We start from the raw sequence: 25,995 nt of genomic DNA on the forward strand, positions 1-25,995 counted from the left end.
GCCTGCACCCCCATTCCACTGCAGCTTCCTTCCCTCTCCAAAGTTCGCATCTCCTGCCCCAGCGCACACACCCCTTGCTAGGCCTACATGAAGAGGCCTCTCTCTCTCTCTCAAGTGAGAGAACCAGTCTCTCCCCCAATTCAACTGCTGTAAGATGCTGGAGCACTGTTTTATCATCAACTTCTGCAGGTAGAACTCTGTTCCCTGGAGAAATGTTTGCCCAGGCCTGATCTGTTCCAGGTGTCCCTTAGATAAGGTGCTGCAAATGCCGATATCCCTGACCAGTGGGTAGTATAGTATATTCAGGCATTCATGCAGTAATTTCCCTTTATGATCTCTTTTGTCTCTTTTACTGGCGACATGTCTAAGGCAGAAGTCCCAAAAGGGATGATAAACAGCACAGGAATCTTTGCTATTGGCTTGAGCCATCAGAGCAATTCCTGCTCGCTAAAGAGCATGAAAGGACCCTGCCATGCTACAGCTGAAACTAACTTTACAAGCTCTTACGCTTCTTGGAGGCTCTCTTCCCATCTCACCATACTATTGAGAATGGTCAATATGAACCATGAGGCTCTGAAGCTGGAAAGAATGCTAAACCAAAGCAGCTATGAGGACATGGGTACTGCGTGCTTCCCAAGAGACCGGCTCTCTCCTTTTACAGCTTTCTTGTAGCACAATTCTGATGAACGCTTAAAAAAAAAAAAAAAAGAGTGGATTTTCCACATTAACCAGGACTTAATACAAGTAAACTCCTGGAACCCCATCATCTTATTTCTAGTCAGTGTGAGGAGCAGGTGCAGTATCTGAAACTGCTTTTGAGACTTCCTGCCAATTTTAATAGATTTAGTTTTGTTTCTATTTTACCAAATGTTTTTCTCCTCTCTGTTGCTATGCAGAAGACCTGAACAAATGAGACCGACTATACAGAGGAAACAATGGAACTGACTGTACAAAGTGTTGCTAGCTGCACAAAGTAAAACTGAGCAACAGAAACCTGTGTTTTGCCCCAGTCTTTCAGCTAGGCTAATCTTAGGGGTTAGCTGTACCAATAACAGATAAAATATTTTCAGACAGAGGCAACTTACGCTGACAATGTCCCTTTAAAGGCACTCCAGTAAAAAAACAAAAAAAAACAAACAAAAAAAAACCCATCACATTTTCTTCCTTAGGTTATGAAAACTGATGCTTGTATTTCACTCAACTTGACCAATGAAAACAGGTTTGTCGGTTTCACTATAATTGTCTTCTCTATACAATGATGTCATTCCAAGCAATGCTAGGAAGTGTTTCCAATCTGAATAAGTTATTTCCAGTGGATTTTAAAATAAGTGTTCAGGAAGACATTTCTTCTAATGGTCTTGGGGTTTTCTGAACCCAGAACGTGTATTTTGGGCCTAAAGTGTTGCATGTTCCATATATATTTCTTTTTTATTGTCAAGCAGCTAATCACGGCATAATTTCATTTAAACCACCACCAAATGTCATCAAGCAAAAATAGTCTTTATTCAAATTTCATGGAAACAGGGATCACTGTACTTTGCAAGACGGGGAAAAATAAAATAAAAAAATTTAATATAAAACAAGGATATTGTCACAATACCAGAATATGGAACTCTACTTTTTATTCCCCTATGGGTTACTGCAGGTATCTATTTCCTTGACTGTGCTATTCACAACTCTGTAAATCCAAAAATATGAAACCAAAAGTAGTATGAAACTTAAGACTTAGCACTTTCACTAAATGGCATACATCAAAGGGCATCAGTTCAAGGGCAAAAATAGTTGAAGTCACCGTACCTACCTATCAGTCATCATTCCAACCTTATAAACCCATCAAAGTACAGCGCTTCCTCTCTGTAAGGCTGTTCTTGGAAAACAAGGGGATTTTGGTGTTCTAGTGAGGATTGTGTTATAAAGGGGATCTTTCTACAAGTCAGCAAATGAGCTGCATAGCCTTGATCCAGAAAGCATTGCAGAGAGGGAGCCCTGTACTGAACAATTACAGACACACCATTAGGGTAGTTAAAAATGTACAGCATTGACATGTGTTCTACTTCAATCACTTGTGCTACAACTACCAAACATGTACAAAAGACTTTTCATATAGTTTCAAGTGTGGTTGCAGCAAGTTTAGGACCTCGAACGAGATCTTGATCTAGATCTGGATGGTGATTTAGAGGCAGACCTAGATCTAGACTTGGACCGGGACCTAGTTTTTGAAATTGACTTTGATCGGGACCGAGATTCTGATTTGACATTTGGTTTGGATTTAGAATTTGACCTAGATCTGGACCGAGACTCATGACTTTTGTCCATTTCCTCACCCTCATTTTTTACCTCCTTTTTGTCAGATTCTGGTTTTAGCTGCTCCTTTTCCTTGGACTCCGATCTGGATCTGGACCTGGATCTAGACCTAGACCGCTCTTGGTCTTCCTTCTTTTTCTTCTTGTTGCTAGATCTGCTGTCTCGCTTGTTGCGCCTTTTGCTTTTCTCACTCTTGCTACGGCTCCTGCTCCTACTTCTGCTGTCATCCCTACTCCTCTTCCGTCCTTTCCTCTTCTCCTTACTCTTACTCCGACTCCTGCTCTTACTCTCCTCTCTGCTCCTGCTCCTAGCCTTGCTCTTCTCCCTCTCTTTACTCCTGCTTTTCTCCTTACTCCTACTCCTCCTCACGCTCTCCTTCTCTTCCTCCACTCTCTCCTTGCTCCCACTCCTGCTCCTACTTTTACTCTTACTCTTTTCCTTGCTGGGGCTCCTGCTCTTTGCTTTTGCGTCGTCGTTGTTCTGGACGGCATCCTCCGCTTTGTCTTTACTTTTGCTCTGGGTTTTCTCCGCACTCCTGCTGCGGCTCCTACTTTTATCGTCTTTGCTTGGACTCCGGCTTTTGTCCTTCTGGCCTCTGCTACGGCTCTTGCTTCGACTCCGGCTCTTGCTTCTGGAACGGGACCCAGACCTGAAAAAGCACAAGTGGATGGTGATGTATCAGCCTTTTGAACATGGGGTTGGCTCTCGTTTGCTATTAAATTTTGGTAAACAAATGAAGCAAGAAAGAGTTCCCATGCTGCAGCATTAGGGTGATGCCTCTTACACGTCCCCAGGTTCTCCCCCACAAAAGTATACCTGGATCTTGATCTACTCTTGGAATGGCTGCTTTTGCTACTGCCACTACGGCTTCTGCTCTTCCGAGAATGCCTGCTTCGAGAGCGAGACCTAAAACGAAAGGAGTTGGCATTACGTCATTCCAAGCCCATGGAAAGAATCACGACTGATCCTGGTTCAATAAAACCCCACGTGACTAAAGAAGAGTTACAGATGTGCTATCACATTTTCTCCCACTTTCAGATGGAATAATCCCAAAGCATTTTGCAGACTATAGATGGGGACTCTAGAAATACCTATAAATCACCACAGCACAGTATCTTATTTCTCGCTCCTATATACTGGAAATGCTGCCACTTCTGGAGTTGAACAGGGCTACCCATCTGAAGCAGAAGCACAATGGTTTGTAGGTGGGGGAAGTGAAGACTAGCTCTTTCCAAATGAACTCGGGTGCCTGGGTCTAAGCAGAGATTTCCCCCCCAGAAGCAGAACATATTTTTCCAGGAGTAAAAACTTCAAGTCTTGCCTGTAAATTTAAGGGTATCTTAAAGTATTTGATTGGGTTGTCTTACAAAATCCAACACTACTAACCTACAGAGAGTTGAACATGAAGATTTTCCTTTCTGTTGAAGCCCTTTTCTTGTGCCATATTGCACACACCATATAAATAGCCAACCTCTACAGAAGAGCAGGAGGGGTCTCCCAAAAAATAAATGGTACAGTGGGAAATTTATGAACTTTCAAAGAGGAGAAGGAGTTTTACGGACACTTCTGCATGTTTACTTCTGCCACTTATCACGTGCTTTCCCACTGTGGTAAAAGGCATAGAGTTTGGCAAGAACCCTACAGCACTGCAGTGTTGTTTGCGCAGTACCTAGCGCAGTGGAGGTACAGTCAGTGATTGGCACTCCTTGGTATTATGGTAAAACAAATACAGTAACTCCTCACTTAACACTGTAGTTATGTTCCTGAAAAATGCGACTAAGTGAAATGATGTTAAGCGAATTCAATGTCCCCCATAAGAATGAATGTAAATATGGGGGTTAGGTTCCAGGGAAATTTTCTTTAGCCAGACAGTACAGTACTATAGTTGGGAGGTGCCCCGGCCTTACCCCACACAGGCACAGCCCACTGGAGACAATGAGGCAGGCAAGGAGGATGAAGGTGCTGTAGGCTAGGAGAAGTACATTGCGCAGCGGCAGCTTCCCCTACTCTGCAAACACCAGGGGCGGGGGGCTCAACCCTCGGCCCGCCCACGTCACCCCTTCCCCCAAGTCCCCACCCATAACCCACCTCCTCTTCTCCCCCTCCCCCTCCACATTCATGCAGGGTCCTCGCTCCTCCCCCCTCCTTCTGCCCATGGCAATCAGCTGGGTTGCGGTGTTCAGGAGGCAGGGGGAGTCTGCGCGCCGAGTCCTCGCCTCCCCCCCCCCCCCGAACGCCGCAAGCCAGCTGATTGCCGCGGGCAGGAGGAGGAAGGCGCTGATCCGTGGGGTCTGGCAGTGGGCAGGAGGCACTGTGGGCGGGTGGGAGCTGATGGGGGGCTGCCATCTGTGGACAAAGCAGGCAGCCAAACGATGTTATAGCGAAGCACTGCACAACTTTAAAAGGAGCATGTTCTGTAATTGAGCAGGGACGTAAGATCGAAACAACTTTAAGCGAGAGGACGTTAAGAGGGGAGTTACTGTATCAGGTATTAAAAAGTGTCCATCACGGAGCACACTGTCCAATGAGCAGTCATTTACTATTTCCTCAGTCATTTACTTCCAACTCATTTGGGCTGTCACCAAGAACTCCGTTTCCTGGGGACCCAGCGTACCTCTAAGCATCCAGGGGTTGGCATTGGCTATTCGATTAGACTTTAAGAGCCACAGGTGTATTACGGAAAACATACCTCGAATGGCTTCGGCTTCTGGAATAGGAGCGGCGCCGTCTGGATCCAGGCCTGTCTTCCACTAACCTAATCTTTCTGCCATTCACTTCTGTCCCATCCAGCTTTTCAAGGGCTCTTTTCATATCCGAATAGGATTTGAACTCAATCACACCTTCATTTTTTCTCCCTTTGTGTGCGTCTGCATATGTCACTTCGCCTGCCTGACGCATATAATCCTGGGAGGAAAGGACAAAAACATTGCCTTTGAATCCACAGATTTAGGGTTTCATGCTGGTTCTGTTTATTCCCCCCACTGCTCATTTCATCTTTTCTTTTACATGAAAAAAGCAGCATTGGTTGGCTTGCCTAAGGCAAGCGGGGGGAACAGTTCCCTTTTGCGCTGTCTTAGTCCTAATGATTATTGCAGGCTCCTGTAATTGTGCTCAACAGCCCACACAAAATAAACACAACCAATCAGCAAGGACCCACTGATGTTAGTGCGAATTTTATCCAAAAAGGATTTTTGCAGGAGTAGGGCCAGGTTTCTGAACAAGTCAAGTAAAAACATGGCAGCAGTAATTTTGATGCAAATTATTATTTGAAAGGGAAAAGAACAGGAGTACTTGTGGCACCTTAGAGACTAACATTTATTTGGGCATAAGCTTTTGTGAGCTAAAACCCACTTCATCGGATGCATGCAGTGGAAAATACAGAAGGAAGATATATATACACGCAGAGAACGTGAAAAAATGGGTGTTGCCATACCAACTATAAGGAGACTAATCAATTAAGGTGGGCTATTATCAGCAGGAGAAAAAAAAAAAAACTTTTGTAGTGATGATCAGGATGGCCCATTTCCAACAGTTGACAAGAAGGTGTGGGTAACAGTAAGGGGAAAATTAGCAGGGGGAAATAGTTTTTGCTTTGTGTAATGACCCATCCACTCCCAGTCTTTATTCAAGCCTAATTTAAGGGTGTCCAGTTTGCAAATTAATTCCAATTCTGCAGTTTCTTGTTGGAGTCTGTTTTTGAAGGGTTTTTCCGTTGGAGAACAAAACTAATTGATTAGTCTCCTTATAGTTGGTATGGCAACACCGATTTTTTCAGGTTCTCTGCACATATATATAGTATAATGAAAATACTATATATATCTTCCTATATATCTATCTATCTATCTTCCTACTGTATTTTCCACTGCATGCATCCGATGAAGTGGGTTTTAGCTCACGAAAGCTTATGCCCAGATAAATTTGTTAGTCTCTAAGGTGCCACAAGTACTCCTCGTTCTTTTTGCTGATACAGACTAACACAGCTACCTCTCTGAAACCTATGTGAAATGGGTAACCTGGATGCAGTAAGACATGCTCTGGATTGGAGCAAGTTTCTTCTCATCTGAGGTAATTAAAAAACATAAGATTTGCACTCTGATTTTTTACCTTTTACCGTCAAGTTTAAGAAGCCGTGTTTTTAAAAAAGGGAACCAGTAAAAAGTGACTGAAGCCCTATAACAAAATAGGGGCAGCACAGACATGCGTCCTTCACCCTACTGCCTAGCTAGTGTACTTCAGACTTGTCCTGGAGGCCCCATTTTCCAGCTCATTCACTCCCTGGCCTCCCTTCTTAGACTGCTAAACATGGTGGTGGGTTTTGTGATGTGCACATTTGTTTATCAGGACCACACAGATTCTGTCCTACCCCAAACAGCCTGTCAGATGGTGCGGACTTTCAATCAGCACTGATTCAGGCTGCAGTACCAACAGCGTGTACAGGTCAGTATCATTTTCAGTTCTTGAGTCACCAGACTCCTGTCTTGAGATGCTTTAGTGCTAACTCAACCCCCTTTCTGCTCCCCCTGAATCCAGCACAGGATTACTCCATTATACACTCCAATTGCTTCTGGTATTAAAACAATATATTCTGAAGACAAGCTACCAGTGGTTTAAAGTGTTCTCAACAACATAAAATGCTATTTAAACAAGACCTACATGACAGGTTTGTAGCAAGTTAGAGTTTTCACAGAATAATAAGCAGTTGATGATATACTTTATATCTGAACTATGAACTAATTCAGCTTCAAAACACCCCTGTGATGTTGATCATTATTAGCTCAATTTTACCAACAGAAAAACTAAGGCAAAGGAGTTCAGTGATTTGCTCAAGGGTGCAGAGGGTGTCCATAGCAGAGCCAGGATTAGCTCTTTAACATTCCTGGCTCCCACTCAAATCCAAAGATCAGACCTGTGATCCACTTACAAGTTTTCAGCAAGTGAGAACATGAATTCTTGGTAACTCAAGGAGAAAAGCACAAAATAAAAAGAGTCCCCCAAAGAACAAGCAAATGCTTTTAAATCATCCAAAGCTTGGATGACTGCTGATTGGTATCATAAGAATGCTCTTTATTAAAAGTTTAACCTCTTACACAACAGAGGGCACAGGGTAATCAAGCAGCTACAGGAAGACATTACTTACACACACACACCCCCACACCATAATCATTACATGTGCTGTGGCCTATAGTTAAGAGTTACCCAAGTTTTTCTATTATAGAGTCATTTTCAGCTCCTTACAATTTTTGAGAAATTTTACTTTGACTGAAATTTTGTATGATTGCTCTCAACCTGAAAGAGAATTTTTCTGAAAGTTTCCTAAAAAACGGGCGAGTTGTTTTCACGTGAAAACATGTAGTCTTTTGGCTAAAGTTTGAAACTTCTTTCAAACACCAGCACTTCAGAAGTTGATGGAGGAAACTTCAAATTTGATAGGACTCAATTCCTAGGTCTGATGAAAGTCTGGTTTGACTTGGCAGTTTTAAAGGCAAGTTTGTTTGTTTGTATCTTTACGTATGTGCACAAGCTTATGTTAAATGAAAATACTGATGTTCTCCCAAAAGTCCATTTACAACATACATGTGTATATATGGAAATGAAGTGGAATGTCTCAAGATTCCATATAATGATATATAGCTTTTGAATACGTGTATTTGTATATGTGTACTACTTCAAACGTGTATTCTCAAATCTGTGTGTGAGAGAGAGTATTTACACTTACTAAAAGGAGAGAATAGAACTTCTGAAATAGTCAAATATTTCCAGTGTACAGGGTCTGATTGGAGCTGTTCTAAATAGCATGTTCCCTCACAACAAGCAATGCTTAGCTGGTGCAACGGCTACACGATCACACAAAATTTCCTTGGCTTCACAATTACCATGTCATTTATGCCCTTTCTGATCTTCAACTCAGACAGGGTAAAGAAAGGGGCCCCCTACCTTCAAATCTTGCCAACTGCAACGGCTTGACAGATTTTCCACGATCAATCTGTACTCTGTACGGGTGGGAGGACCGTACTTATCTCTTCCGCTTCTTCTATAACCATATCCACCTTTAGGAGGTGACAAGCAGACAGCAAAACTTCAGCTAGGGAGGTGGAGTGGCTTAGTCTACACCCCAGATAAATAAACTATTCTGCCCAATATGTCAGCAAATACATTTAATCTTTGCCCCACCCTCTAGACTAAGCTAGATTCTCCTTGTTTAAAAAGACAAAATTACAGAGATAAAACATTAAAAAAATATATAACTACAATACTAGCCCAGAATTACAAGGATGTATAATTATAATTACAGTTACAGTTAACATGCAATTAAATTTAAGTTATTAAAAAATAATTTTTGAAACAAGAAACCAAATCACTAAAGCCAGTTTACTAATGTTACTTACATTGATTAAAGGTTTTCTGAATATCTGACATGAATATAGATTTTCAGGCACCTATTTCAGTTTAATCTCATCTGTCTCTAACCCTTGGGATCCTCACCACCCAGGTCTAATGGGAAAAGGTTGCGGTCGTCACATGGCTTCCTTTTTTGGTCAGCCAAGGGCCACAAAGGTCAAAGAGCCACTCATGGAAAGGTAACCCAAGGTCAGCAAATGGAACAGGCAGTCATCTTAGCCTCAAAGGACTCTTTTAATTAAAACATTGAGGTCTTTGTTAAGTCTATGTTAAACAATCACATTACAAATAAACAAATACTTAGAAAATAAACAAACAAATTAATAATAATGGTACAAGAAATTGTGTTCATACATTTATTAATCAGTTAATTAAGTAAAATAAAATCATATCATACAATTAGCAAATTGATAAATATTCAAATATTTACATTAACAATTACAAAAACAAATTATTCAAACTTCATATCATGACTTTTAAAAAATTACCGTGTTTTTTAAGTGAAATATCTTAATTAAAAAAAAAAGTCACCGCGATACAAATGCATGTTAGTGCTTACTGCGTCCAGAACCATAACTGCTGTCACGTCGGGGGCCCCTGGCATGCTCAACGATAACTCGCTCCCCACAAAGGTCTTTACCATTTAGCTCATAAACAGCATCATCTGCATCACGCAGATCGTCAAACTCAACAAAGCCATACCTAGGAGGAGACAAAAGCAACTTAGGCAAAGTTGCACAGCCCAAGATATTGATATTCACCGAGCGCAAATCATATCACATATGTACTTTCGCTGTCCATGGAGCTTGGCTACCTAAGGCAGCACCAGACTTTTAATGACCATCAGTAGCCAACCCTCAAGGACCAAAGGCAGGGAGATTTTGGCCAAGGATCCCAGGCCACAGAACAAACACGCTCCCCAATTTGTTGGCCTACAAAGCATGGTGCTACACTTCTCTTTCATCATTTACTACAGTAAAGCTAGAGCGGTCTGGCGGTTCTGGTGAACATGACTGGTTTATTACGAGACCTGGGTTCCATTCTTGGTTCTGTCACAGGCTTTGCTAGAAGTTAGGTAATCTCGCGCTATCTCAGTTTCCTCGAACTCTGAACCAGAGGTGTTCACCCACATCAGTGTTTGCAAATGGCGTGAGCTCCTGAAATAGAAGGTGCTACAAGACAGTAAAGTATTAAGACATGTCAAGAAAGGGAGTTGATCAGGGAGGTTGAGTAATGTTCCTCTCCACTGGGGACAGCACTGAGGTGTCTGGGTAACATGAGTAGATGTTATGGCAATGGGGTTGGACGCATAGTTCATTAGGATTTTCAAGTTAGCCTTGTACCAAAGAGCTTCCCATAAAGTCATCACTCAAACCACTCTATCCAGTCACCTACAAATTAACATTTGATATGAATGAACCACGTGAATATGATAGGTATGGGTCCAATCCTGCAAGTGCTGGGTGTGTGGAAATCCCAAGTCCTGAAACTGGGAGCTGTGTGCAGAGTGGCTGCAGAATTGGCCCTATGGTGTTTTGTTAGTCATAAGTAAGATCTTTATACAGAGACCCCACAAAACCTTCCACAAAAAACACCCATGTGAAATTCCACTGAGGTTCAGAGGCTAAGTACAGGACTAGTAGTCAGTGTAACTCAGGTTGCAGTCAGGGCCTTAGCTTGTGCTTCAAACAAAAACTGCACCAGCTTTGCTCAGGGCTCTGGATACACACATGAGGAGACAGAAGGGGGAAGATGCCAATTAGGAAGTGAATCTTAACACTAAGACTTTAATTTGAGTGGGCATTTCTGAGCACACTGTTTTTTTGTTAGTTGCTGCAAGATAGCAACACTATAGGAGCGGCATAGAAGACTGGAAACCACTTGCTGCCCTGATTTAAAGATGCACTGAAAAGCTAATGCCAAAATTTTCAAATGCGAGTGCCGAGACTCAGGAATCGAAATCCGTAAGTGGTCCAGTGGTGCCAGTGAGGTCAATGAAAAGGTCAGGCTGCAAAGTAGCTAACCTCTGCCTCTCACATTTGAGAATAGTGGCTGTAGGGTTTTTTAAAAAACAGTTATACTGATCTCAACAAACTTCATAAAAGGAAGGGGAATATCATAATTGGACATGGTTGAAAATTTTGAAATTGGAAGTTTTGATAAAAACGGACACTTTTTTGTGGTTTTTTTTTTTTAAACAAGAGTTTTCCTATTTTTTTTTGCCAACCGTAACCATAACCCCGTTTTACATGGGGGAAACTGAGGCACAGAGAACTGAGGTGACATGCTTACAGCTGCATAGCAACAACGTTGGGAAAAGAACTCAGATCTCCTGACCCCCAAAGAAGTAACAGTGTCAAACTGTTATAAACACACAGATATTTTACGACAAAACACAGGTAAATCCCAATTATCCAAATAGGTGGGAGGAACATACCAGAAATTACAAGCAATCAGAGTTCACCTATATTTGAAATCCATTCCCCCTTTACTTACCTTCCAAGACCCAAGTTCAGGCTTCAGAGTCTCCCCTGCAATAGCTGATGGCATCACAGCCCCGTACAGCAGTACAGGGAGCCCCGTTTCAGCTGGCTGCAACATCTCTGGCTGCTGTAGGGCAAACAGAATCCTGAACTAAGGTCTGAGCAGACAAGTAAAGGAGGAAATGGTTTTAAATGTATCTGGGTTTCAAATTTAAACCTACGTAAATTTTAGCATACACAAATTCTGATCTCTTAGCTTGGGTCGTTTAGTTTATAAACAGTTTCATTTCCTCCTTTAATACCCATTAACACTAGAAGATCTTTACTATGCAAACGTGAAACATTTTGATTAAATATTTAACATGACAATTCTTGTCTGGCCACTGCAAGTATCATCGTAGTTGCTTTTTCATGCAAATAAATGCTCCCCTCAGAAGAGGGGCAATGTGTGCTGAACTGTGGCTTGGAGCTGTCCCTTGGAACTGTTTAATCACAGCAATAAATACATCTGTGAAACTGATCAATCCAACTTTACTATGTCATTTCCCCACCCCTCTTCTGTTTGCACAAATAAAGCAATATCCCCTTACATTGATACAGGAACTCAATTGCTTTGTAACACTATATTTATAGTTACTCCAACCCTTGATTAGGTGTCTCCCTAGGTGCCAGGGAGACACCTAATCATATAAAGTTTTTGACGCAAGAAATTAACAATAATATTTTTTATTGAAACTTCAAGAGTGGGGTGGGGAATTTCAGGGTTGCGGAACAGGATTATGTGAATGTGATCCTAATACCAGATCAACAAACCTACTCTTTCTAAGAGTGTCAAGGGTACTTTTAATGATGAATACTCAAATAATTCACACCAAAATAGAGCACCTTCAGCAGCACAGCACAATCTAACACCAGGTTCGAGCACTTGTTTAGGACTGTCTGGAGAATGCAGGAGTCACCGACACCACCTTCTACAGAACCTGAATTTTCCTTGAAGTTTTCCCACATAATATATGATCAGGACAAGTCCTGCTTAGCAGGATCTGTTAGGTACCATGTTACATCTTCTCTCCTCCTTCCCCCACCCCCAAAAGAATTTTTTAATATTTGTCCCATACCCCCAATAAAAACAGTATCATCAGTATGTAACATGCAAGCAACTCTAGAATAAACAGGTATTCACATGATGGATAAGGGGGGGAAAAAAAAAAAATGAGAGAACTAGGTTTTCTGAAAAAAACTTTGAAGGGTTTATTTATAAACAGTAAGCAAATTTTTATAAAAGCACTGAGGGGTGATTAATGTTCTTTAAAAACAAGTAAGACTTCCCACGCAACCCAGAGATAATACTGAGCCACCTCCCTTAAAATATAAGTATCGCATACCACATGGTTTAAATAAATACCTAGAAGTGTAGTTTCACACCACAAGAAATGACAACTGCTGACACAGCCCTAAATATAGCAATTGAATCTGCTGTTATACGGTGGTAGTGCAAGTAAACCTTCTCTTAAATGTCTACTGTTACTGCTTTAAATGTGCCCTAAAACTACCTAATAAAAGCCTCAATACCATTTACTTCAGATTGTGTGACGCTGCACCATTTTACTGTCCATGTATCAAAAAACAGAAAAAAACCTCAAAAGCACACACCCCTATTTCTAGCCAATTTCAACAGATTAAACCACTTGAAGGAGTTTTTTTATTAAAGCTGAAGACAAATGGGATTTTTAAAAACTTGTTTAAGGTCCCAAATAGTTACAGGAAATTCACTCCATTTATTCTGCCATTTCTCCAGCTATCCGATGCTTTGGGCCCACATACTCCTCTCCATACACCAATGTACTGAAAGACAATTTCTGAGACACTGGAGGTTCCAACAAGTTTTACTGGTGCTTGTGAATGGACAGCTCTGAAGCCCTTGTAAGGTCGAGTTCTAAAATCACATACTTCAGATGGAACCCAAAAACAGTCACTCTCCCCACCACCGGTTTATGCTAGAACTTCACTGACTTCAATGGAGTTGCATGGGTCTACAACAGAACTCAACTGGGCTTGTGGTCTCCTGTGGCTTAATTAGTCACTGCCAATTTATATTGCTGACAAGGTTGCTTAGTGTTTCATTTGACTCTAATGAGATTCTAAAGAAAAACTAGCTACAGATTTGTCTTCCTTCTTTTCAGCCGAACCACAGTTTCAGTTTGCATGCTTCCCAAAGCCGGACTTTGAGAATTCCCTAAACTTCTTCTCGTAGGCAAAGCCTGAGAAAACACCTGTAGCAGAAACAGGCTCACCTGAGCAAAGTGCTGTGTTAAATATTACTTGCTCTGATGGCAGCATACGCAAGGTCAGATAAAATATCAGTATTCTTGCCATGGCTGGAAATACTGTAATTACATCTGTTGAGACTTTCTTGCAGTTACTTTCCACATGTGTTGACATGAGTTAGTCCAATGAATTCAACTAGTAGGAAAGCTCTTCCAGTGAATTACAAGGGTTCTGGGAGATGATGGATCATGAAATCACTCTGAAATGCTGCTTACAGTAGCAACCTAGCTTTCTACAAGGACTTTTTTTCTTTATTAGAGAATCCATTTGATAGAAAGTGCTAGTTAAGTTTCCATTATCTCATTTGTACTTCCACCTAACTCAAACACCAGGGCTTGGTTTCTGCCTAAAAGTGAAATATTTTATCTCTTGCAGATTTTCTAAAAAAAGTGCTGTTTTTGAACTATGAATAGTGGGGAAGGGGAAGAGGGAACAGGAGAGACTTTTCCTGCTATCAAGTGAGACACTTCTAAATGGCTGAACTTTGAAATAAACTTGAAAATGTCATGCAGACAGCTGCCGAAGAGAAAGTCAAGCAGTAAGTTTGAAGGAGACAGGACATTTTAAATTAACATCTGAAAATTGCACACTGCATATATGTCCATTATGAAGTATACCTTGGTATATTTTATGTGGTTAAATGTCTTAAGAGGTACAGAATGTGTACTGAAGCCAAGTTAGTTGCTGTAGGAAGGTTACTTTTGCCTTCACAATTTTAAATGCAATTTAATCAATGAATTAACAAGTGTTTTATATTCCAGATATATTGAGCTAGAGATACAGGTATGAAATAAGTTCCCGGTTAAAGTACTTGTTGTGTAAAGTCTTCTGTTCACCGAGAGGAAAAATGCTGTTCCTTTCAGTTTAAGTGGGTCCCTCCTTATAAAGACAGACTTGGCCCTCTCAGACAAAGCCAAAACGAGATCCCAGCTTGAAGGAGGGAGCAGAAACTCAGCACAGATGCTTCTCTCGGACCAGCAAAAGACTTTACAGATTTCAAAACACTCCTGCCCATCTTCTAGCTTTGACTGGACACTAACCACAAATTGTTCAAGAGCATTTTGCACAAGAGATCTCAAGTGTGGTGATGGGAAGAGCAAATGGCACCATTTAGTTCAATTTTGTTTCATGTCTGTTGTTGAAAATGAAGGAAAACTGGTGAAAACTGCCTATTACTGTAAGGAAGTTATGTGAACTGATCTTCTGGAAACAAATCTCAAGGTGACTGAGTGCCCATGGAGTATAAGAACTTGTAATGATTTCAGCTAATAAGGAACGTATTTAATTGCCATTAGGATATCCTTGCAGCTGGATAAAAAGTAATGAATTAGACACACAGGGACTATGATTATAGGAAAGACTTCAGCTGATTTTTACTGTTACAAAAGCTTCTTAAAGACAGTCCTCCTTTTCCTACAGAGTCTGCATAAATAGGACTGTGGTCCTTTGAACAAGTAAGCCAATTTCTGATCAAATTTGGCCCAAAGGTTAGGTTTTGTTATTAAAGACCCGTTTTTACTGAGCCTACAACCAATAAATGCAATGGGAGAATATTTACAAATATGTACAGTATATACAAACACTGCACTATAGTGCTAGCACAGGAGAACGTGAAAGTCAGACTAATCTATTTTTGGCCAAGCTGAGCTGAATGCAAATAGTAGCATAAACGGTGAAAAATAATAGATGATTGGCTCCTACTGCGCTGTTTCATCTGCAGATCTTGAGGCATTTCACAAAGGTGGGGGGACTCTCTGGGGTGGGGTGACTGTCTTTTGTGAAACATGCCTAGTAAATTACCCCATTTTTCAAGTGAGGAAACTGAGGTACAGAGACTGTGACTTACCAAAGGTAATAGCAAACCCATGCCAGAGCCAGAAATGGAACCCATGTTTCCCCAACACCTACTCTTGCACCAGAACACAGTTTCTATAAGTAATAGTTAAGGAAACTAGTTTGTTCAAGTCATTGTAGGACCATTGAATCCATGTATATGGTAAATGCCAAAGAAGGGACTTCTTTACCAGCCACCAGGAGCTTCTGAAATAAGTGAGAAATGTGCCATTGAATTTGCTGGTTGTTTACATAATAGGGCCATGACCCTAACTCTGTGCTACCATGCATGTGCTATCACTAACCTGTGACATGCTGAAAGCCAGGCAGGTGCCCCAACTCCCCAAACCTTCCAATAAACAGCCTTACTCTAAGAGCTGAAATGATAGCATCATAGCCTAGAGAGCCTTTGGGGATTCTGATGACATCTGGCAATAGGGGAGTAGGATGATGAACTATCTTGAAACTATTTCTGGTTTCAGAGAGTTGCAGAAAATTGGAAAAGGGAACAATTTAAAAAACAAACACACAAAAAAACAACAACACAGTTTTAAGAGACAGGGCTCAATTCCCATCAATATTTATCATTAACTTGTAGCACTCGTGACCAATATTGCAAGTTCCTTCAATGTCCTAGAAAAACCTTACTGAACTATTTTTGGAGTGCACTATAATAAATGCATGTATGTATTATTGTGGGCCAGGATTGTATGTAACCTCTCTGGGGTGGCAATGTGATGTGAACCCTTGGCCATGTTATAAACTTCAAAAGGTCTGTATTAAACAATGTGCCAGACAAAAATCGACTTTTGGGACAAACAATGTCAAGTGGTTTGCCACCAGGGTACTTTCTAGCACGGGGTGGGCAAACTATGGTCCGCGGGCCGCATCTGGTGCGCCAGCTGTTTTAATCCGGCTCTTGAGCTCCGGCTGGGGAGCGGGGTCTGAGGCTTGCCCCGCTCCAGTGCTCCAGCTGGGGAGCAGGGTTGGGTGCTCTGCGTGGCTCCCAGAAGCAGCAGCAGCATATCTCCCTTCCAGCTCCTATGCGTAGGGGCAGCCAGTGGCCTCTGGTCCACATGCTTCCCCCACAGCTCTCATTGGTCAGGAACAATGGGAACTGCAGGACAGTGCCGGAGGATGGGGCAGCGCGCAGCAGAGCCGTCTGGCCGTGCCTCCGCATAGAAGCCGAAGAGGGACATGCCGCTGCTTCCGGGAGCTGCTTGAGGTAAGCGCCGCCTGGATACTGCACCCCTGAGCCGCCCCACCATGTCCCAACCCCTCGCCTCAGCCCTGATCCCCCTCCCACCCTCCAAACCCCTAAGTCCCAGCCTGAAGCACCCTCCCCGCACCCCACATCCCTAGCCTCACCCCAGCCCCGACACCTCCAGCCAGAGTGCCCCTCCCACCCTGTGAACTCCGCATTTCTGGCCCTACCCCAGAATCTGCACCGCCAGCCAGAGCCCTCACCCTCTCCCCAACCCCAATTTCGTGAGCATTCATGGCCTGTCATACAATTTCCATACTCAGATGTGGCCCTTGGGCCAAAAAGTTTGCCCACCCCTGCTCTAGCAGGAGGTGAATGCAAATTCCCCACCTGTGGTGATGCAAAAAATCCAGGCTTGGGAAGCTACACTCTGAGGAGAAGACCATTCTCTCACCTGTTCCCAGAGTCTCAAGATCAAATGCCAAAGCTGTATAAAGGACAGACTATCCTACGGATGGGTGTGCTAGTTCTGGTTCTGACTCGGAGGCAGTTATGAACTTGTAACCACAGGGAAAAACCCAACCGGTGACTTTGAAGGACTGACACCTACCAGAGAGAAAGGCTGAGGTTGGGGTGACCTCTGGTATGCTTTTTGGCATGCATATAGGTTCTTTTAATTTATTTATTTTATTTAATGTTCTCTGTTATGCTCTCACCTTCCAAAGAAATACGCTTGCTTATAAAGATGTGTGTGGTAATCTGTGACTGCTGGCAATTACAGCTGTTTATAGCCTTCAGAGAGAAAGCAAAGTACAGATGCCGGCCTGTGTAGACAGTTTGGCTTGCTGGGGACATCACAGTATAAGGAGGGAACTGTGGAGCCTGGAAAAACCCTAGTCAAGAGGGAGACGGACGTAGGTCTCAACCCCAGAGAGGTGACGGCTGAGGAACTGGGGGCTTAGAGTGGGTGCTCTCGAGGGACCTGAAGTGGAAAATACAGGTGCAGTTGCCATCATACGTGACAGCACTGACTATAATCAACAGCTCTTGGCATCTTTCCTTCAGGTACCAATGCTGGTGCACATGCACTAGGGAAAAGGCTCGGTGATTATTACCACCTCTTGGGTTTGAGTTAAGAGCATGCACATTAACTCCGTGATCCTAATTCTCTGGGTTAGTTTCATGCTGTTATTTTGAGTAATTACTACATCTCAGCAGATGTAGCTGACTGGTGAGGTGCACTACTCTGTTATTCTCTGGCCACTCCGCAGGATGAAATTCCCAGAGGCCTGTCACAAGGCCTTGTGTGTTACATAAACCCATGTTAAGAATTTAAGCTTTCACCCTCTAGCAGAGACTCCTAGCTATGCCAAGCTACATGTGCTGCTAACATATATGACAAGTATGGGCACGGGGACAGAGTTACAGCTGTCTATGGTACTTCCAATAGTGGATGGCAAATTAAAGTGTTCTTGTAAAACTGCATCTTTACTCCTGATTTCCTGGTTTTAGAATCTGGTCTTTGAAGTGTTAGTTCAGTTAAGGTATATAATATGTATCAAACGGAACACCTAACTGTGCCGATGAAGTTTTCCTGATTTTTTTAAAGACATTTTTATTAAAGGTTAGACTGTACCTGTGGATTTGTCACTAACTATATTGATATTAATTCCATGCACACTCAGATAGCTACACTGCATAACACTTCAGTGGGCTAATGCAGGACATTAACGATGCGTATTTGATTGGATACCTAGGTATGTGCATTATATCACCGAGAATCCCCAGCCAGGGTAACGGTTCTATTGGACTAAGCACACCTCGCACCACAGAGCTTAAAATCTAACTGAGGCAAGATGCAAAAAGTGGTGGTAACTGGACACCTCCAACTTATGAGCTCTAAAGCAGGGGTTCTCAAACTAGGGGTCGGGACCCCTCAGAGGGTCAAGAGGTTATTACATGGGGGGGTCACGAGCTATCAGCCTCCACCCCAAACCCCGCTTTGCCTCCAGCATTTATAATGGTGTTAAATATATAAAAAAGTGTTTTTAATTTATAAGGGGGGGGGTCGCACTCAGAGGCTTCCTATGTGAAAGGCGTCACCAGTACAAAAATTTGAGAACCACTTCTCTAAAGGGACTGGTACCAACATCCGGAGGGAGAAGAGAGGTACTAAGCAGGAACCAGGATAGATGCTAATAACTAAGCTGTCCATGAACTCCATGTGATCTGGGCTGGTAGGGGCCATGACACTTGTCAAAGCTATCGGCACATAAAGTTTACAGGAACTAAAAGTACTGAATTAAGCCACGATACCGTAGTTCCCACATACCCTATGATGTACATCCTACCTCCAGCCTAAGGCAATGCATCCCTATTTTTGTGGAGTTAAAAATTGTTTGACCTTCTGAAAACATTAAGAACTGCACTGATACAAGCTACCGATATCACTGTGAAAACCAGTGACGTTTCCAAACTGGTCCATGGAACACTGGCTGGTGTTACAGAAGACCAGGTAGGTTCATGGTGCTGGCTCTCCTGGTTTACTGCAGCTATAAGTGCCTAGCCTCTTCAGTGGAAAACATACCACTCTATATTTTGTCCCATTACTTATTCAAAAGTTAAATGGGATACAGACCCTCTTACTTCTAGGTCACTGGTTCAAAGTACAGTGCACATTTGTAATCATTACCATCTTACAGCTGTTTGGTCTGTGTAGCAGAGGGTTTCAGTCCAGTTCCCACCAGGCAGGTGTTGACGACAATAATCAAGATCACAATTGGCTCTAACTGGCCCTCTCGTTGGCTGCTTCTGCAGAAAAGGTGAGGACTGAATGGGAACGGAAACAACTCCCCTCACACCTTGGGATGGACTGCTCCACCGCGGCCCCAGGTTGTTCTGTGTTCAGAGCTGTCAGTCTGGCACCCTTCACCAGCGATAAATTGAACTAGAAGCAAGTGTTAATAGTTTCAACCCTCTATACGGAGGTAATCAGTACTGCACACAACTTGCTAAGTTTCAGAATTCTTTAGGAAAAATATTTATAGCCATCCAAACATCAAGAACTACTAAACCTGAGCATCTTTTCAAAACTGGCATCTGTGCCAGAGATACAGAACATCCAAATCTTCCTGGTTACAACTCCTAGCTAAAGTTCTTATGAAAAGATTAGCATAACCAAGTGTTAAAGATTTTACCCAATAATGAAACACTCGACTACATGCTCCATCGAAATACTGCCATAATCTAATCTACTAAACAGCCAAAAGACAGACTTCCTTAAAGTTGGCCTGCAAAAGGAGAAAAAACTGGGCCTGTTTTGCTACTTTATCAGGGATAAAGGCAACCTGCAAAGGTTTTTCTGCTTGCCCTCTTACATGAGAAATTCAGGTCCTGTCTGAGCATGGAGACTGACTGGAGAACTAGTAAAACAACATAACAAGAACCAAAAGTACAACAGTGAACTATTAAACAGGGGAAGAGATTTTTTTTAGAATGTTTGAAATTTCACAAGTATTTAACTTTAGCAACTAGTTACTACTTTGGAAAAAGGAAGTTTCTGTTAAGATTTAAATATCTTGCTCATTCAATTAAAGTGTTCGAGTTCACAAGAAATAGCCCTGAGAAATCCCAGAAAGCTTCCAACAAGCTGAGGAAGAGTAAACTGGACACTCCATGTATTTCTAATGTAAAAACCAAGCAGAAATACACCTTCAAGACCTTCATATTAATAAAGCAGAAAAGAAAGGCACCAGCAGAATTTTCTCTAAATCCCTTGCAGGTCAACTTAAAACTTTCTTACCATCTAGATATATTGGATGCCACTGAATGGCATTTACATTGATTTGACTGATTTTTAAAGTTAATGGGTGCTGAGCACCTTTGGAAATCAAAACACCCTTATTTGTCTAAATAAGGATTTAGGAACTTACCTCTAGGCACCCAAGTTTGACCCTTTTGGCTTTGATCTCTGTGCCTCAGTTACCTATCTGTTTAGCGGGATGTAATTCTTCTCTACCTTGCAGGGGTATTGTGAGGATAAATACATAAATACTTGGGAGATGCTCAGATGGAGGGCAGATAAGCACCTACATAGAAGCTTTTTTCTTAAAAAGTTAAGAGATTTCAAGTTGGTGTCCCTGTAAGTGAAAGTTTTCAGCTCTTAGAATTATTATTGCTTGCTTTTAGCAAGTTTTAAAAAGATAAAAGCAAGCTGAAATGCCCAATTTTCCAGGTATTTAATTCATGCACTTCTGACATGCATGGCTCCAGCTGTCATCGGTACAACACTGGCTAAGAGCAAGGTGAAGATGGAACCTAAGGGAGTGGAATCTAGGTACTGGAATTAAAATGGAAACTTCCAGTATGAACTAGGTTTTCACTCCCTTTCAGGTAAATGCTGTTTTAACTACTTAAATTATGAACTCCAATCATCATTAGTGGTGATCAAGATCCAACTAAGCTTTTTTGGACTTTCTGATAATATTGCATTCCAGTTTCATTTTCTGCCAATGCATTTAATCTTAGCCTCACCAACTGCTAAAATACTGAATAGCTAATCTCCTGCAGGCTAAGCAGTTAAGATAACCCGCAACTTTCTAGAAGAAACTGACCGAATCTCATAGGCACACACTGTGCAGTAATTTTTAATCATTTGCTAAGCGCTGCTAAAAATAAGTTATGGAGAAAGGATCAAAGGGCAAACAAAGCAAACTGTAAAGTACCCTGACAAAAGCTCAATGCAAGATTATGCTGGGTATAAAGACATAACACCTGATATTTTTTAAAAGTAGATTTTTGTCAATCTGCCATTTTAAATCCAAGCCAAGTTAACAGCAGCTTGTTGAAAGATTTCAAAACAGATGTTGAAATTAAAAGGAGATTTTTTTTTAGGAGAAATTGTTAAGTTACTCCTAGAAATATACATAGCACCGAGCCACCTATTTGAAGAGATCAACTTAATTATAGAAATAGCAGGTGCCACAGTCAATGCTGACTTCCTTCTTCCTATTTTATATCCCCGATAGTTTTTAATTATCCAGAGCTTTCTTGAATTCCTTTTGGAGTGAAGATCTCCATATCTTTGCTCCAGAATGGCTTTTTTCTTGAAAAATGGAGCAAACTAGATTCATCCACTGTTTTGAGTTTTCAAAACATTCTCCTCCCCCATGCGTTCAAATTATAATGTATGCGCCATGCTTTAAAACGCTGAAAGACGGAAATTTCAGACTTGGGCCCATTTTACAAATGGGTCCATTGGGCAGCCTCTTGCACCCCACAGAGTCCCAGTGAGCACAGGGAGTTGTAAGTGTCCAATTGCAGTATTGGGACCGTGCATTTATATAGTTCTCAATGAAGCAGAAAAATGAGCAGGATGAAAGATGGTTGCATAGTTTAATGACCATGCTAATCTAGCAAATTTGACAGACGTTAATTAAATTTTACAGACATTTTTCTATTTTGGGGCAACTTCAGTTAAGAGCTTCAACTAATCAGCAGTTCTCTCCCTGGGAAATCTGATGCGTAGAACTAGCACTTGTGCAACACTGAGGGCATGTCTATACTTACCTCCAGAGCGATCGATCCAGTAGGGGTCAATTTATCACATCTAGTGAAGACGCGATAAATCGACTGCCGAGCACTCTCCTGTAGACTCCGGTACTCCACCGGAGCGAGAAGCGTAGGCAGAGTTGACGGGGAAGCATCAGCAGTTGAGCTACCACACCGAAGACACCGCGGTAAGTAGCTCTAAGTACATCGACTTCAGCTACGCTATTTTCGTAGCTGAAGTTGCGTAACTTAGACCAACTTAGCTCGTGCCCCCAGTGTAGACCAGGCCTGAGATTGAGAAATCAGGCATACAGGACAGTCAGGAAATTCCAAGGTTTAAGGTTTCTACTTCCTCAGTGATCATACTGCATTTTACACATATGTACTATTCTCTAATCCCATTTTCCTAGTTGCATGTAAACCTTAATATTTGATTTAATCTTGTTCTTGACTCTCAAATCTGGGTGTCTTTCTTCAGATCACTCTGATTTTGAAACTCCTGATTCTGAATCTAATGCTTTTAATAAACTATAAAAAGATGCCCAAGAGAGTCCTGGAAGTTTAAATCTTATTAACAGACTGGGCTGAGGATTGGGTCTCCAGATGTCCCGATTTTATAGGGACGGTCCCGATTTTTGGGTCTTTATCCTATATAGACTCCTATTGCCCCCCACTCCTGTCCCGATTTTTCACATTTGCTGTCTGGTCACCCTAGCTGAGGAGCAACTGTAGGGAATTCTGCATGTGCTTCAACCCTGACTTGCAGGGTCCCAGAAAGAAAAGGTAGGTTCAGTGTCCAGGGCCCATTCAATCCTTAGGCCCTTATAAGTTTTTGAAGACAAGTTTAAAGCAAGGTTAAGCCCCACTTTGCTATCTAGGAAAATAGTATTAGCATCTTCCTATCAAAAGTTGTGCTTCAGAACAGTTCTCTAGAAGATGCTAATATGGATTCCAATCCTACTCCGCATAAGTGAAATCAATAGGAAACGTGGAAGCACAAAGAATGCAAGCTACGGACTACAATCTCCAACAGTAGTAGAGCTAAGGTCCAGAGGCCAATTATTATGGTGGGGTTTGTAATGTAGATTGCCTGCTAGCTAGGAATCAGAATGAAGCCTCCAGTTTATTACATCAAAGCCAGAGATTCTTAAACTATCATCTATGGATCAATCACTGGTGGTCTGGAGCATTCGCGGCTGGTCCATAGGCCTGTGTGGTGCTAGCTTTCCTCGTTTCAAGCAGCTAAGCACATTAATATTAAATATTTTCCCAAATAAGCAATTGTAGTTGCCACAGGGATGTTACTAAGGATGTGAAGCGGGTGGGGAGTCGATCCATGAAATGCTATTAGGACACAGTCCATATTATGAGAAAACTTGAGACTCTCCGGCCTAGGCTAAACACGTCCCATATGGCACTAACTTGCAGTCATTTGTAGTGAAAGCCACACGCACAGTAGTAACCTAGAGGGAAAGATTCTGTATCTAAATATCAGTTCGCTATTAGGTTCCTAATTTGTCTAGACTGCAAACAGTAAGTTCTTAGAGGAGCACCAACTTGAAATCCAGGCAACTTCAGAGAATGAACTGTAGGTACAACTGTCTGGTTCCTCAGCCTACTTTTGTAGTTAAACATCTTCCTACTTTAAGAAACGTTCCTTTCTGTCTGTTTGTATGGAGCTTTCAGACAGCAACAGCGTAACTCTATACAGGGCATACAAAGTGCTTTCAAGTGTACACAGTAGAACTGGAAAATAGAATGTTCAAATCTTTCAGTAACAGTCGTCTTCAGTATTACCTTGTGCGATAGTGGGTAAAAGAAGGACACACAGGTTTTTTAAAGGCTGTGCCTTCAGTCACCTTTTAAACCTGTGATGGGCCAAACCACCAATAAGACCGTAGAGTATTAAATCCTGAGAACTCCTTTTAGCTCAAAAACTAACTTCAAGAGGCTCCTCATTCCCATTCCCAAAACGAAGCCCTAGCTAACTATATACTCTACACTCCAGTCAGGCTTTTCATGCCACCTACTTATAATCTTGCTTGAGAGGTAAAAACTTCAAGACTCATTTAACTAAGTTCCTGAATCTAAACCACCGATTTTGCCCCCATTAAGAATCCAAGCTTGGATGGATGGAAAAGCAATGCAATGGCAGGATATCATGGATCCTGCTGTGGCAAGATGTCAGTTGCCAGAACTGCACATGTAAGCAGGAGCTATGCTAGGTCGGACTACTGCATGCATGGATCAGTAGTGACCTCCCCCCCCCCCCCCCTCCCCCCCCCCCCCCATCTACCAATCCACAGCGATCACACCCTTTAAGTGGGATTGATGGAGAAAGGAAATATTGATACCATTATCAAGGGCTGGTAGCCTCTAACCCAGACATAAATTTGCACCAGTTAGGAAAGGGAGGGGGGGGGGGGGAGAAGAGGTTTGTGCACAGGACTGCCAGGCTATGACAGCCGCAGCAAGGGAGATTTTTAGCCACGTGGCCCTCTAAGGGAAATACTCTACTAGGTGCAGGACCCCTCTCTATACAGCCCAGGTTAGAGCCACTGCTAGCGGGGGGGAGAAGGAGGGAGGGTATGACCTGCCTGTGGGTCACGGGAAGTCAGGGGCTCAGCTACTGAGAGAACCCAGGCGTCCTGGGCCCAGACCCGTGCCCCTGGCCACGAGGCTAGGCCGCTGGACAGAGAACCCAGGCGTCCTGGCCCCAGACCCCGTGCCCCTGGCCACGAGGCCAGGCCGTTGGGCAAAGAACCCAGGCGTCCTGGCCCCAGACCCCGTGCCCCTGGCCACGAGGCCAGGCCGTTGGGCAGAGAACCCAGGCGTCCTGGCTCCCCCCGCCCATGCTGTGCCGCGCGGGGCGAGGCTCAGAGGCAGCGATCCAACCCCCACCTGTCGGCGCCTGCGCACACAGGGCCCGGCCCGGCCGCGCTCAGCGCGCGGGCCGGCGGGAGGCAGGAGGCGCGGGCCGGGGCCGGGGCTAGGCCGGGCCAGCTCGGCTCTCGCCCGCCGGGCCCCCCGCGCTGCGCTGCGCTCCCCGGCCCGGGCCTGCCGCTCACCCGTTTTTGAGATCCACCTCGAGGATCTTGCCGTAGCCCTTGAAGAAGCGCTCCACGTCCCGCTCCCGGGCCTGGTAGCTGAGGCGGCCGATGTAGACCCGCGGCATCGCCTCGCTCCCTCACCGCGACCGGCGGCGGCTGACTCAGCGCGGGGGGGGCCAATGGGGGGCAGCGGCCGGCGGCGGCGTAACGCGCACGGAGGGGGCGGGGCGACGTCCTCACGTCGACGAGGAGCGGGGTGACGTCACGTCCGGCACCTTTCCCGCCGCTCGGAGCGCTGCCGGCTTTTCCTCTTAAAGGGGCCGCGACACTGAACGGGACCGAGCCTCCCGGCCTAGGGCGGCGCCCGCTCAGCCACGTCTCTGCCCCTGCCGGGGCGCTGCCACGGGGCGCGCGGAGTGCCACGGTCCGGGGCGGGCAGTGTGGCCACGTGGTACCTGGGCACCATGTGTAGGGTGGCCAGATGTCCCGATTTTATAGGGACAGTCCCGATATTTGGGGCTTTGTCTTATATAGGCTCCTATTACCCCCCACCCCCTGTCCTGATTTTTCACACTTGCTGTCTGGTCACCCTACCCATGTGTCAAGGGCAAGCGATGTGCCCATGTGGCACCTGGGTACCCTGGTGAAGGACAGGCAGCGTGGCACACCGGGCGCCACGGCGAAGGATGGGTGACGTGGTACACCGGGTGCCGCAGTGAAGGATGGGAGACAGGCCACGTGGCACCCTGGTGAAGGATGGGTGACGTGGTACACTGGGTGCCACAGTGAAGGATGGGTGACAGGGCCACATGGCACCCTGGTGAAGAATGGGTGACATGGTACA

At 43.6% G+C, this 25,995-nt stretch overlaps 1 protein-coding gene across 2 annotated transcripts; it reads right to left on the bottom strand.

Annotated features, from left to right (window-relative positions):
- Positions 1-1,481: 1,481 nt before the first annotated feature.
- SRSF4 (serine and arginine rich splicing factor 4) lies at positions 1,482-25,394 on the bottom strand. Of its 2 annotated transcripts, XM_034753843.1 has the most exons (6): positions 25,170-25,394; positions 9,263-9,405; positions 8,239-8,351; positions 4,994-5,208; positions 3,121-3,210; positions 1,482-2,953 (listed from the first exon to the last, which is right to left on the bottom strand). In XM_034753843.1, the coding sequence occupies exons 1-6, from the start codon at positions 25,274-25,276 to the stop codon at positions 2,131-2,133; spliced, it is 1,491 nt and encodes a 496-aa protein (XP_034609734.1). In that variant the 5' UTR covers positions 25,277-25,394; the 3' UTR covers positions 1,482-2,130. The 2 variants fall into 2 exon arrangements, with proteins under 2 accessions (XP_034609734.1, XP_034609735.1); XM_034753844.1 differs by lacking the exons at positions 9,263-9,405; positions 25,170-25,394 and adding an exon at positions 8,691-8,894.
- Between the last annotated feature and the right edge of the window lie 601 nt (positions 25,395-25,995).

Source organism: Trachemys scripta, chromosome 20 (assembly GCF_013100865.1).
Source record: "Trachemys scripta elegans isolate TJP31775 chromosome 20, CAS_Tse_1.0, whole genome shotgun sequence".
NCBI classification, from domain to species: Eukaryota; Metazoa; Chordata; order Testudines; family Emydidae; genus Trachemys; species Trachemys scripta.